The sequence below is a fragment of the Pleurodeles waltl genome, chromosome 3_1 (genome assembly GCF_031143425.1).
Source record: "Pleurodeles waltl isolate 20211129_DDA chromosome 3_1, aPleWal1.hap1.20221129, whole genome shotgun sequence".
NCBI lineage: Eukaryota > Metazoa > Chordata > Amphibia > Caudata > Salamandridae > Pleurodeles > Pleurodeles waltl.
This window is the reverse complement of record NC_090440.1, coordinates 349,791,891-349,806,901: the sequence shown is the minus strand read 5'-3', so window position 1 is coordinate 349,806,901 and position 15,011 is coordinate 349,791,891. Positions and strand designations below refer to the sequence as shown.

Sequence of the window (15,011 nt, the reverse complement as noted above, 5' to 3'; positions counted from 1 at the left end):
AAGCCCTTGATAAGCCCAAAATCCGACTGTGGCAAAGCTCTGGGGTGTACTCCTCCTATCCAGCCTGCTGAGGATTCTTTTCAACTGGGCTGGTGTATTTACAGCAAAGTTTCTTTACTACATGAATTTCAGAATGTCTATTTATAATAGCACTCTATTTAGTAACACATACTGTCATTATCCCACACCATCACAGACCCATCATTTATGAACCACCTGCTTCTCATGGAAAAGCATTATAGAAGAGGAGTGAGCTTCCACCCTCTCTGTTCACCGGCCTGAGTACACTAGCAACTTTCCGAAAGCCATCAAGAACCTCAACACTTGGATCAACCACAGGCATCGACATCCTGACTCCCCTCAAGCGCGACCCAATGGCAAGAGCCCTACCACAGGCGAATTGCTACACATAGGAACTCAAATTGACGAACCGCAAATGTGAGCAACTGGAGTGCAAGTGGAGAACAAGTCAAAACACCTCAGATAAAGATACCTTTAAATAAGCCCTAAAACGGTGGCACCAGCAGATATGCAGCACCAAGTGCTCAACTCTTGCAGATTGCATTGATGCTTAAAATAAAAGCAGGAAGGAAATCTACTCCATCATCAAAGATTTCAGTGCACCTCCTGCCACCTCCAGCAATGTCACACCCTCACAAGAACTTTGCAAAAAGAGCTCGGATTTCTTCTCTAACAAAATCACCTCTGCATCCAGCAATTTGGGCCCCCAACTGGACCCTGTCACCCTCACAATGCAACGTCTGATCAGAGCAGAAGAACGAGTCCTGAACTCGCGGCCTGCCATCACTACCATCAAAATCACTGCTACCACGAAGTCCATCCACTTGGGGCCCAATCTGACACTTGACCCCAATACTTTTTCACCAAAGGACTCCTATCAATCAGCAAAGGTCCAAAACATATCCTCAGAACCACCATCATCTCAGTCAATTTCCTGGACACCTAGCAACATGCCACCATCATGCCCCTGCTCAAGAAACCATTGGCTTTCCCAGCGCCTCTTTCAAACTACAGACCCATCTCCTTCCTGTCATATCCGGCAAAGATCTATCAACCAATTCCTTACAGACCACCTTGGCAACAACCAGCTCCTCGATGCCACACGGACTGGATTCAGGCCCAGCATTTGGCACAGTCTTCTACCTCATCCTCATCTGGCACCAGCATGAGATTGGCATCCAAGGACCCGCTTTCCACTGGTTCTGCTCCTTCTTAATGGATAGAACACAAACTGTCAGGCTGGCACCCTGCTCCTCAGAAGCCCACAAAATCATCTGCAAAGTGCCTCAAGCTTCATTGCTCAGTCCTACCCTCTTCAACGCTTACATGATTCAGACTAGCCAAAGTCATCCATGCACACCACATCAACATTCTCTCCTTTTGCCAGCAATATATAACTTATACACTCCCTCTCAGACAACACCCTCAACTCAAGAAACAAGTTCACCACCTGCATTACCGAAGTCACTAAATAATGAAAGCCAACGGTGTCAAGCTCAACACCTGCTCGAAAAAAGTTGTGATCTTTGGCAAGAACACCTCACCACGGCACTGAAAATGGTGGTCATCCCAACTCGGACCCACACCTAGAATCCATGCCAGGACCCTGGAATAATTATCAACACCGAACTGGACATGACCACACAAGTCAACTCTGTCACTGCATCCCGCTTCCACAGCCTGAAGATCCTAAAGAAAATCTTCAAATGGCTCAAGAGAAGCACTAGAAAAACTCATTCAGGCCCTAGTCACCAGTTGGTTCATGGAAACACCCTCTAAGCTGGGATTACCAAACAACTCATAAGAAGATTACAAACCATCCAGAACTCAACAGCCAGGTTCAACCTCCTACACATAAGTTGAATTACACCACAACTCAGGGAGCTCCACTAGCACCCAATAGATAACCTTGCTCATTTCAGACTCCACACACATTCAGGGCACCAGACAATTTAGACCCCACCTACCTGAACAGTTTCATCTCCTTCCACCAACCACCCAGACTCCTCCACTTCTCAGAGCTCCTACTTGCACACAACCCACTCATACACAGAGCCCGATCAGGAGGATGGTCATCCTCTTACATTGCTCCTAATGCATGAAACAGCCTCCCACTGCACATCAAAGCCTTCTCCTTTCTTCTTAAATTCCACAAGAGGCTGAAGACCAAGCTTTTCAGTTAACCAATCTACTATAGGCAGACAGCTGCTCAGTGCCAAGGCACCCTTGACAGTGATAGTGCGCTTTACAAACAAACATAATATAATATAACTTAACATAACATAACATAACATAACATAACATAACATAACATAAATGTGAGAGTAGGTCGAGACTAGCCTCTGATATAAAGCTGTGCAGGCGTTCAATCTACAATGGTCTGTTGGTATGTTCTTTGGCTTGCCTCTCATCCCCATGGGCAGCATAAAAATATTATATGATAAGCATATTGTTTCCCACAGGTTTTCAGTGTGTCCTGCGTGTATTACATGCATCCCTAAATATCACCATTATTTTGGGCAACTCTCTCGTTCAGCTGAAACTTAGGGTAGACTTTGCCGTACAGTAACCATTCAGAGATGGTGATTTTGGTAAACTATCCCCACAGTCTACCAATAGCGTTATTCTGTAGTTTCAGTGTAAACGATGAGGGTTATGTTTTACAGTGTATTTGGCCCCACTAATCTGCGTAATTCTGCTGTTACATAATACTGTTTTAAAATGGTTTTAAATCTGCATCTTGTTTATAGATACACCATGGTTGTGATATTTTGTCATGGTTTTCATACTGCATTTTATAGAGTTGCATTTTTCATTAATCTCACTTCTGTGCAATTGAAAGACAGTGAAACACAACAAAATATTCACAGTGGGTTACGCCTTAGTTAGATAAGAGCTAATTCCCAAAGGTATTATTCAAAACCAAGACTTTGTCCTAACCACAGAAAAGGCACAGGCATCTGACTGTTCTCATGGACATCTAGTTTTCAAACAAAGACAGTATCTAAGAAGTGCTGATAGCAAACAGGAAAATAGTGTAAAGTTCTTTAGTTAAAAAAGGTGAACTTCATTTGTGGAAGGCTGGTGATCCAAAATACAACTTTGTATAAGATGTGCTGTATTATAAAAGGCCAGCGTGAAAAACTCACAGATAATGAGGTGTTCAGAGTACAGACTGTCAAACAGAAGTTATACAGCAAAGTTAAGAAACCCATGTGGGCGGTCTCAGTTTATAGACATGCTCACCTAAACAAATGGTTTCATCATTGTGAGATGGGATGAAGCCAAGGTGTAGATTTCTGTAATGGTGGGCTAAGGCTAAATGTAGGACGACCCTCCAAAGGATTGTCATACAGTAAAAACAGACTAAATGCAAGATGGCCCCTTAGCCTGAGGCTCTGGAGTGGAGCTGGAATTAAAGAGGCAAAAGTCTATCTTGCTAGATCTAGGTTAAAGTAATTACTGTTATTCCATATATGGAGAAGCTCCATTCAGGATACAATTAGTGTCAGTAACAGGGTAGAGAAACGATTTCACCATAAATTGAATATCACCTGCATTTTTATAACATGTTAAACTAAAGGGGTAGATGAATGTGCCAAGAGAAAGTAGATAAACATGGAAAAGTTGGGGGTAACAGAACTGAGCCATGTGGGACCCCTCCGGTTAGCGTCAATTAAATATGGGCTTGTATGTATGTGTGCAAGTATTTATTATGTATGTACTATTAATATAGTGCACACCTAGCTGAAAGATAGAGAGCGCTGTATAAGCTCTCAGGCAAAGACACAGTAGGAATGTGTGAATGAAGGCCTAGCTGGTTTCTAAGGCTGAAAGCTGACTGTTTCTGCATCAAGATATAACGATCTTTGAAGAGCGGTGTCTCCAACACTTTTCTAAATTGGAGCATGTTTGGAGAGTCCTGATGGATACAATGTATACTAGTTGCATAGACGGAGAAGGGCTATTCCTTTTCATTTCTTTTGTATAGTTTTCCAGAAAGTTGGAAATCCCTGCATTACACAGGCCACAAAACCCATTCTGGTAGAGTATGTTAAGGGGAATTACCTAATTTTACAGTTATGAATGCCGAAGAAGCATCTAAGAAAACAAGAAACACTACCCCAGTTACCATTTTTGGTTTGCCAAGACTGCATGTTAGAGTAGGACTGAGGATGTTCTCTTCCAAAAAGAGTTGCAGCTGTGGATTGACTGTCTTCTTTGACTAGTTACAAACGGGAGTTTGTTTGTAAATTGTTTGAAAAGTAGCAGGTTAACCATTTTCAAGGCACAGCTATTTGTCTAATTGTGTTGCAAAGAAGTGTGTGGGTTATGTGTTTCTATGGTTAGAGAGTCATCAAGACTTGAGATCTGCACTGAGTGAATAGAATGGCCAACAGGTTTAAAAACCAAGTGGTCCATTCGTGGTTCTTAAACACATTATTTTGCTCACCATTGGTTGGTTAACACAATGTCAGTTGAACAAAGCATTTACATAAAAGATGAGCATCTTGTCACATTTTATAAGGAGCCGTCAGCTAGGACGAAAGTGCTGAAGTCAACAATTGTGATATTAGATCTAAGGTAACTCTAGTGATGTACGCTAGCGATTGTATCATGGAAACACATGGAAATTACCATAGAATATCACATGCAACAGCAAAGTATAAATAGAATTTATATGTGCTGTTTAAAATGAGAATTTCAGTGGGTACCAAAAATAAGCCTTCCACTGTGCAGTCCGAAGGCTCGGGACTCTAATCCCTCCGAGAACCATTAGTTCCAATTATGGTGCACTACAAGGTAGTTTGAAACAGTGGCGTGACAAAACTTGAGGAGGTCCCCCCTGCGAAGCACAAGGATGGCCCCCCTCCGAACTCACTCAGGAGCTCTCATGCCAGGGTACTGTGCTGAGAGGGTCCCCTGCTGGAACTCCTCCCCCATCCTCCCCTGCACTGAGGGGGCTGAGGAGGCCTTTGTTACACCACTGGTTTGAAACATCTCGTTGTAGTCCCATTTCAGGTACCTCGGCGTCCTGTGGTATTTCCCTCCCTGTCTTCTCCTGGCCTTATTGCTCGATTGTTTCCCCACACTCTACTATCGCACCTTTGGTCACTATGGGAGCTTCATGGATCCTGTTGCCAGCATACTCTTTGCTTTGGGAGTGAATGTGATAAGCATGGAAAAAGAGATACAGTGGGATTTCTGGAACTTCTGCAAAGCACTAATCTAATTTTCTCATAAACCCTCCTCACATCATAAATGGCAGAGCTTGGATGTGATATTGGGCTGGTGCATAAATGTTAGATTAGCTGGTCTAAAATAGTTCTAAAATACAAGAATCGAAAGATGCCATTACCCTGAAGCAGAGTACCGGAAGCAGAAATCTAGGTGTGAGGAAGACGTGGCTGAGTGTTTCAGCTTCTTTGACTAGTGTTTTTATATTTCTACGACATGGCCCGGTATATTTAAAAGAAAACATTAGTTTGCATATCCCCCACTTCCTTCCTCAATTACAGTCGTTGTCATCTTATCTCTAGGAAGTTCCCAGATCCCACTTGACAGAGAGGGGAGACATTTTGCTGCCACGTTGCTGACGTGATTGCATGTATGGTTCTTCCTACTAGGTGAGAGGCATCCTTTCAACGTGCAACAAACCCATATGCAGAATGTAATTAATGGCAGGGAAACGTTTGCAGCGGTTAAATGTAGGCAACTTAGAAAGCCTATTTCCTGTTTTAGAATGTGATTTGAAAGGATATGTCTGCTGTCATGTACTCACTTCAAATAGTGCGTGCAACGTCCAATACAGCAACGACAAAGCGCGTCAAACCTTTCTTTATCAGCCAATGAAAGGAAATATCATAGATGGACAGACAGATATGAGAGCCATAATTTGTGTGTAAGTGGTAGTTGTTATTGTTTTCAAGAAGATCGATTAATATGTTGTGCCAGCTCTGACACACTTTGACAGTGAAAACAGTGATATATGAAGTTATTGTCAAGGCAGAATACAAATATAGTAAACATCTAGCCCCACAAGAAGAATCCAGGCACCGTCATACCTTACTCCATTGTAGAAGAATCCAGGCAACCTCATACCTTACTCCATTGTAGAAGAATCCAGGCACCCTCATATCTTACTCCATTGTAGAAGAATCCAGGCACCCAAATACCTTACTCCATTGTAGAAGAATCCAGGCACCCTTATACCTTACTCCAGTGTAGAAGGATCCAGGCACCCAAATACCTTACTCCATTGTAGAAGAATCCAGGCACCCAAATACCTTACTCCATTGTAGAAGAATCCGGACACCCTCTTACCTTACTCCACTGTAGAAGCTTTAGTTAACCCCGTTTTAAAGCTGTTTCATCAGCTGCACTTAATTTGTAAAAAATAAATATATGTGCAGAAGCCCAATGTTTTTCTCAGAATCCCGCCCCTCACAGCGCCCTAGTACCAGGGTTGCCGAATATCAACGCTGCTCAGTCTTGAGTACCCCTTGTGCCTCGGTGTTCCTCTCACTGAACTTCTTGCCTCTTTATAACTCTTTATATCACTATTGCAGGTTCTTTTTCTTACATACATTCTCCCTATATCTGCTTTCCTATCTTTTTCTTTCTCCTTCCTTCTCTCTTTTCCACCCTTCCCTCTGTTGCTGTGGGTCAATTTCTTATGATGAGAAAAATTCTCTGTCCCCAAAAATGGGTTGCAGTACATAGAACCCCAATAACACGCACAATTTAAACACTGTCTGTGAATGGGGTCCATGAGGCGGAAAGTGGAATGGTAACTGCAGAGAGGAGGTTAGCTCGATGTTCCCACAACTGCCCTCCGATCAACACATTCTTACAAACAGTACGCTATTTCAGTGGTCTTCAAACTTTCTAAAGCTGCCTCATCCAGAATAACAAAAATATGTTCTTACAATTATTCTATAACATTGGCAACTCTGAACATATTTAACATGTTTAACAATACAGTTATTTTCAGGTAACTCTGAAAAAATGTATTCAAATACAGTTGCCAACATTTTATTTGCAGCCAGGTCTCCCTAAAAGTGGAAAGGTATCCATAGTGTGATCCTGTTTAGGTTTATACCCAAGTTTGGAGCCCTCCTCATCCCCACTTTAACACCTACTCTGATCCAGGACATGAGTGACAAAAGACATTACTGATGGCTCATTAAAGAGTGGTCCACTGCCACTCTGTTTTTTTTCACTTAAAACACAAAACTGTTTTCAGGACGATGATCAATTCTGTTATCAAGATGCATAGTAAGTGTTCCTCTTGGAAAGAGTCGCGTCACCCCCAGCCTCGAGACCAATTACGTTTAACCCCTTCGCTGCCAGGCCTTTTCCCCCTCAGGTGCCAGGCCTTTTTTTGGCTATTTGGGGCAGGGCGCGCTTCGGCCCTCATAACTTTTTGTCCACATAAGCTACCCACGCCAAATTTGCGTCCTTTTTTTCCATAATCGTAGGGATTCTAGAGGTACCCAGACTTTGTGGGTTTCCCTGTAGGAGACCAAGAAATTAGCCAAAATACAGTGAACATTTCGTTTTTTTTGTTTAGAATGGTAAAAAAAGGCTGCAGAAGAAGGTTTGTGTTTTTTTTCCCTGAAATTGGCATCAACAAAGGGTTTGCAGTGCTAAAATCTCCAGCTTCCCAGCTTTCAGGAACAGGCAGACTTGAATCAGAAAACCCAATTTTTCAACACAATTTTGGCATTTTACTGGGACATACCCCATTTTTATGATTTTTTTGTGCTTTCAGCCTCGTTACAGTCAGTGACAGAAATGGGTGTGAAACCAATGCTGGATCCCAGAAACATTTCTGAAAAGTAGACAAAATTCTGAATTCATCAATGGGTAATTTGTGTAGATCCTACAAGGGTATCCTACAGAAAATAACAACTGAAATAAAAAAATATTGAAATTGAGGTAAAAAAACCAGCCATTTTTCTCTACGTTTTACTCTGTAACTTTCTCCTGCAATGTCACATTTTTGAAAGCAATATACTGTTATGTCTTCTGGACTCTTCTGATTGCAGGGATATGTAGGGCTTGTAGGTTCATCAAGAACCTTAGGTACCCAGAGCCAATAAATGAGCTGCACCTTGCAGTGGGTTTTCATTCTATACTGGGTATACAACAATTCATTTGCTGAAATGTAAAAAGTGACAAATAGGTACTTAGAAAACCTTTGTATTTCTGAAATGGGCACAGGAGAAGGTGATGAGGAGCAGTGGTTATTTGCACATCTCTGAATTCTGGGGTGCCCATACTAGCATGTGAATTACAGGGCATTTCTCAAAAAGACGTCTTTTTTACACACAGTCTTATATTTGGAAGGAAAAAATGTAGAGAAAGACAAAGGGCAATAACACTTGTTTTGCTGTTCTATATTACCCCAAGTCTCCCTATGAAAATGTTATGAAAATGTTATCTCAGTTGTGTGGGTATGGACAGGAAAACATATTGCCTACCTGTGGATTTTGGCCTCTAGCTCAGCCGGCATCTAGGGAACCCTACCAAACCTGTTCATTTTTGAAAACTAGAGACCTAGGGGAATCCAAGATGGGGTGACTTGTGGGGCTCTCATCAGGTTCTGTTACCCAGAATCCTTTGCAAACTTCAAAATGTGGCCCAAAAGCATTTTTTCCTCACATTTCGATGACAAAAAGTTCTGGAATCTGAGAGGAGCCACAAATTTCCTTCCACCCAGCATTCCCCCAAGTTTCCAGATAAAAATGGTACCTCACTTGTGTGGGTAGGCCTAGTGCCTGCGACAGGAAATGCCCCAAAACGCAACATGGACACATCACATTTTTCCCAAAGAAAACAGAGTGCCTACCTGTGGATTTTGGCCTCTAGCTCAGCCGGCACCTAAGGAAACCCACCAAACCTGTGCATTTTTTTAAAACTAGAGACCTAGGGGAATCCAAGATGGGGTGACTTGTGGGGCTCTCATCAGGTTCTGTTACCCAGAATCCTTTGCAAACCTCAAAATGTGGCTAAAAAAACACTTTTTCCTCATATTTCGGTGACAGAAAGTTCTGGAATCTGAGAGGAGCCACAAATTTCCTTCCACCCAGCATTCCCCCAAGTCTCCCGATAAAAATGGTACCTCAATTGCGTGGGTAGGCCTAGCGCCTGCAACAGGGAATGGCCCAAAACACTATCTGGACACATCAAAATGATCAAATAGAAAACTACCTGTTTTTGCGGGGGGCACCTGAATTTTTGGTCCTGGGCTCAGCAGCCATCTAGGGAAGCCTACCAAACCAAGACATGTCTGAAAACTAGACACCCGAGGGAGTCCAGGGGTGTGTGACATGCGTGGATCCCCTAATGTTTTCTTACCCAGAATCCTCAGCAAACCTCAAATTTAGCTAAAAAATCAAATTTTTCCCACATTTCTGTGTGGGATCACCGCACCGGGACAACTTTCCTACCACCCAACATTCCCCTCAGTCTCCCGGTAAAAATGATACCTCACTTGTGTAGGTGGGCCAAGTGTTTGTGACAGGGAACAGCCAAAAACACGTTGAAATTGAGGGGGAACCAAACTGGGTACTAAAGGGTAGTTGGAAAAGAAACATTTTTAGGCTGAAAAGTGCTGCAGAAATGTTATCAGTATAGATGAGACAATGCTGGATGGTAGGAATTTTGTGAATCCCTGCAGAATTGGCCTAAATACAATTTGCCCCCCAAGGGAGCGACCCTTGTCTAAGGGGTCGCCCCATACATAAAAAAATAAAGTAAATAAAAAAATATATATATCCCTGGTGTCTAGAGATTTCTGCCCCCCCAGGGGCAGATCCGCCTAGCTATCTTAGGCCGATCTGCCTCGGGGGGGGAAGAAAAGGCCTAAAAATATTTTGTCTCCCCTGGGGAGCGGCCCTTACCTAAAGGGTCGCTCCCCAAACATAAAAAAATAAAAATAAACAAAAAAAGAAATTATCCCTGGTGACTAGTGGTTTTCTGCCCCCCGTGGGCAGATCGGCCTAATAATATTTTAGGCCGATCTGCCCGCAGGGGGGACAGATATGGCCTAAAAATCATTTGCCCCCCTGGGGAGCGGCCCTTTCCCAAGTGGCCGCTCCCCTTATGCGCAAGTATGAATAAAATAAATAATCCCTGGTGTCTAGTGGTTTCTGCCCTAACTGGGGGAAGATCGGCCTAATTATATTGAACAGAATATTATACAGAAATGGCCTAAAAATAATTTGCCCTCCCGGGAGCGACCCTTGCTTAAGGGGTCGCTCCCCAAACATGAAAAAATAAAAATAAACAAAGAAATGTATCCCTGGTGTCTAGTGGTTTTCTGTCCCCATGGCATACAAATAATTTGCCCCCCTGGGGAGCGGCCCCTGCCCGAGGGGCCGCTCCTCTTATGCGCAAGTAGGAGAAAAAAAATCCCTGGTGTCTAGTGGTTTCTGCCCCTCTTGGGGGAAGATCGCAAGGCCGATCTGCCCCCGGGAGGGTAAGAAATGGCCTAATAATAATTTGCCACCCCCGGGAGCGACCCTTGCCTAAGGGATCGCTCCCCAAACATAAAAAAGTAAAAAAAACAATTAATAAAATTATCCCTGGTGTCTAGTGGATTTCTGCCCCCCCCCCTAGGAGGGCAGAAATAGCCAAGAAATAAATTGCTCCCCTGGGAAGCAGCCTTTGCCCAATGGGCCGCTGCCCTTATTTCATAAATAAAATAAAGACAAATTCCCTGGTGTCTAGTGGCATTTCTGCTGCCCGATCGCATCGCGATCGGGCAGCAGAAATGCTCATCGAGACATGAAAGGAGAGGAAAGGCCTTTCCTCTCCTTTCATGCTTCTCTGCCCCCTCCACGTGATCGGAGGAGAAATGCTTCTAGCGCCGGGGGGAAGGCCTCTAATGAGGTCGCGTGGGGTCAGGGGGGGTGGAAGGGTAAGCGATTCCCCTTCCATCTCTACCCAGGGGAGGGGGTGCTTGGCCATCTGGGGGAGCTCTAGCGCTCCCCGGGGGCCCATAGCAGTACGAGCTGGTCTCGTCCTCAACGAGACCAGCTCGTCCTGGCCGCCCTAGGGGTTAAAGACCTCTGCCATGCAGTCACTCACATTTGTTATGTAGTTTTAGGAACAGAGGTAGCATAATCTAGCAAAAGAACTTCCCCCACACTGAAGCTTTTATTGGACCATCAGAAAGCCTCACATTCAGGAGCTTTTCTTCTCAACTGTATTGACTTGGACAAGTTACAGTTATGTTATCATAGGTTTATTGTCCACAGGATGTTGGTGTCCACCTTTAGGTGATACGCTCAAACATAATTCATTCACGTCAGTCATGTACACTAAGGACACTATTTAAGTGAAGAGATGTGACAGACAAATTATCTGCACATTGTGAAATTGTTACATCATTTTGTAACACCAATGCAGTTATTTCATGGGTATGTGTAAAATAAAGTCAGTGTGTACAATCACTGCTATTGCATTGTCTGACAGTGATACAAAGCAGTGGTACAATAGAGTGAATATACATAACAAATTATTACTAATCTAAGCGTTAACATGCAATTTTGAACTATATAATGGATCATAATGGAAAGAAAGACATTGTGGTATAATCTGCGGATCATGTTTAAAAATCAAATATTATGTGACTTTTTACGTGAGGAAATCTAGTTTCCTTTAATTCGTCAAAGGAATGTTTCAGATGTGACTGTTATTGCATTTTTTAATTATGACAGATGTGGATGAGTGCCAAGCCATCCCAGGGATGTGTCAAGGAGGAAATTGCATTAATACTGTCGGATCCTTTGAGTGCAAATGCCCAGCTGGACACAAGTTTAATGAAGTTTCACAAAAATGCGACGGTAAGACCTTTCAAAACCCACTGTTCATCTATGTGAACTATTTTGAGATAGTCAACTTTTTGTGAATGCCACCCTTCAGTTGTCTATATAAATACCTTACGACTTGTCCATTGTTTTAGCTGTGGGTGCAATGGGTAATATTTTTCATGTTGTGAATTTTATATTTTTCCGTGGTGTCTGTACCTTTTTCTTTCACTTTAAAATTGCATAGAACAGAATTATATGTGATAGATTACATTTTAACATATGTTTTTCTTTGAAGCTTTTTTATTGAATGGTTTATGTTTGTTTATATGCACCACTGTTTTTCTTACATCTCACACTTAATGGCAAATATATATACATATTTAGGTGTCTTTTTGAACGCACTATGATAGTGATTCAAATATCTACTTCTAATTTTTTGATTTGATACAAGTGACTTATAAGTAATATAAGAGTCATCATCACGTATAAATAACTGAACATTGAGGCAGTCAGATGGATGCATCAGCCCTTAGTACGAGGGACCTTTTAATTATAAAGGGGCCAGTAACAATAGTTACCAGCCACATCGGAGCAATGCAATATGCAGTGTTTATTATACCTTTGAATATCTGGGGAAATGAGGAATTGTTGGGGGGAAACAGATCTAGAAATACTGGTTTTCCCAGAAATTCTGAAATTTTAAGGAGACTCTCAGGATTCGTCTTGTAAGTGCCATGCTTTACCCAACAAGGAGTTATTGATAAATAGTTATCAGACACTCTGGGGGAGGGAAACCTGGGCCATTTTATGGGACAGTCATAATGAAGATTACAGTGCGCAGTATACAAAAATTATGGCATTAACTATTATATAATAGGCACAGGTCGTGCATTGTCATTTATTAGAAAAATCTTAAAAAGCAGCCATTGATCCATCAGATTTCCAACCAAATGTGTTTCTAAACTAATGGAAATGGCATTGATCCTTCAGATGAAGAACTATGTCAAAGAAAGTTGTGGACTTACTTCAGTTGAATCCCATCCAAGTAATGATATATAATCTAGTACAGCTGGAGTTAGTAGATGGCCTGCATTAGATGCAAGATACATGCATTGTCAGTGCTTTTATGTGTGCTGAACTCATCCAGAGCATTTGCCACCACTGATCTGCCTGACTCTCAGATGCAAGTTCACTTCCTGTCATGAAATTAGGTTTTTGCCCCTCACATCTTGACTTCCTTAATCATAGGCATATTCAAACACTGCTTACTGCACAATATCATGTTGTATCTTACTCCTTTTCAAAAAATATTCTCATAATACAGTATTAATATTGGAGTGGTATTCATTACCTTTTTCCAGTTGATTGTAATTTTAATCCAGATATTTTTATTGCCGCTTTAAAGATCCATAGACCAAGCATGTTTTTAGGACACTTCCTGGAAATTCACATTATTTTACTGACATCAGTTTTGTACTTTGCTTCATTTGTTTAGTGTTTTATCCAAATCCAATTATTTTTCATTGCCTCCTAGAGGTCCAGAGTCTAGACATGCTACTGCTAAGGCAATATCTGGACAGTAAGTTATTTTACTGACACTAGTTTTGTATTGTGACAAAAATCCATTTTGATTAATGGCCTTCAGAAGTTCTAGAGTATTTCTAAAGTAGTTGTACGAAGACTAGTAATGGAAATCAACATGTTATCAATGTACATGTAAGTAGTATGATTTCTTCATCTCTGGGCTATCAGCTTGAAGTTCCCGGTCTGATATATATATATCACTTGACTTAATGACCCTAAATAAATGCCAAAATCAAAAGAGAAAGGAAACAGGTTTTCCCCCAGTACTGACTAAAGATGTAATTAGCCCATGCTTAATGGTATAAAACTTTGGCCCGTATTTATACTTTTTTTAGCGCCGCATTTGCGCCGCTTTTTGACGCAAAATGGCGCAAACCTACAAAATACAATGGCATTTTGCAAGTTTGCGCCATTTTTGCGTCAAAAAACGACGCAAATGCGGCGCAAAAAAAGTATAAATACGGGCATTTATGTTTGAGTATAGCTATTTAATTAAATGACAACACTTCAGAAAATCTAAAGAGATGGGCACAGCAAAAAGAAAAGTACATTCTAATTCAAAGCCATTTCAACATCTGTTAACACAACTGATGTGGAACACACATTTTTATTTGAGATATTCATACTGTCTAGGAGCTCTGAGGTGTTACCGCTGTTCTTTTTGGTCCTTAACAATTTGCCTAATACTCTGAGCTAATATGATTCTGATGTTTTGTTTCCACATTTATGAACAAAATTGGGTCAGCAGTTTTCACTGACCCACTCACATAGCTAAATAATATTTAGGGATGTTAAATTACTACCATCTGACACCGAGGACATATTGTTTGAGGTCATGGACAACAAATCCTGATGTGGTTTGTATACATTGGGCAGATAGACCAAGCCTCCTGAAGCACAAACTCCTTGAATGCCAGTTTACAGTGTCACATGGAATGTAAAAAAGGTCTGTCCACTCCAGTCATTCATGTGTGAGTTGTTTAAAACTGTAACTATGGCTCAACTTTAAATACGGGGAGTTCTTTTAGGAACGTCAATGAGCTATAAGCACAGCTTGCATTGTTGAGAGTGGTTTAATATGAAAATCTGTAGATATGTTTGCAACATTTACCAATTTGTAGCTATATATTCTTCCCTTTATTCACCTTTATGCACCTTTATTACTGGCAAATAGAGGCTTAACAATGGAAGCAAAAGTGGTTGTTTTCTATTAAAAGCAAACAATTTCCTAAAACAATTGCAAGTTAAAGAAAACTGGCATAGATTGTTGAATTGCTTGCAAAGTTTTCACCCACAGCGTTTGATTTCAAAATAAAATTCGCCCTCAAACTATTTTCAGCTTGAAATAAAAGTGGACCAAGATTATAAACAGTTTGCTAAACTAGTGTGAAATGCTTAGCATTTCTCAATGATGTGATATAATAATGTGTTAAATGCATGCTAATGTTAAGAAAGATACATCATCGTAGAACCATTATGGGAACATTTGAATACATAAATAAACAAATAATAAATAAATAAATTGAGGGCACGGACAAAAAAAAGACAGCCACAAAGTGCAAGTGCAGGCCTATGACCTTACAA

The 15,011-nt window shown here is 41.5% G+C and overlaps 1 protein-coding gene across 1 annotated transcript in view; it reads left to right on the top strand.

Annotated features, from left to right (window-relative positions):
* FBN1 (fibrillin 1) overlaps positions 1-15,011 on the top strand; it is a 780,541-nt gene that overhangs the window by 330,528 nt on the left and 435,002 nt on the right. The window contains exon 7 of the mRNA XM_069222499.1: positions 11,751-11,876. Within this exon, the coding sequence (XP_069078600.1) occupies positions 11,751-11,876 (126 nt within the window). The remainder of the gene's footprint in view (positions 1-11,750; positions 11,877-15,011) is intronic.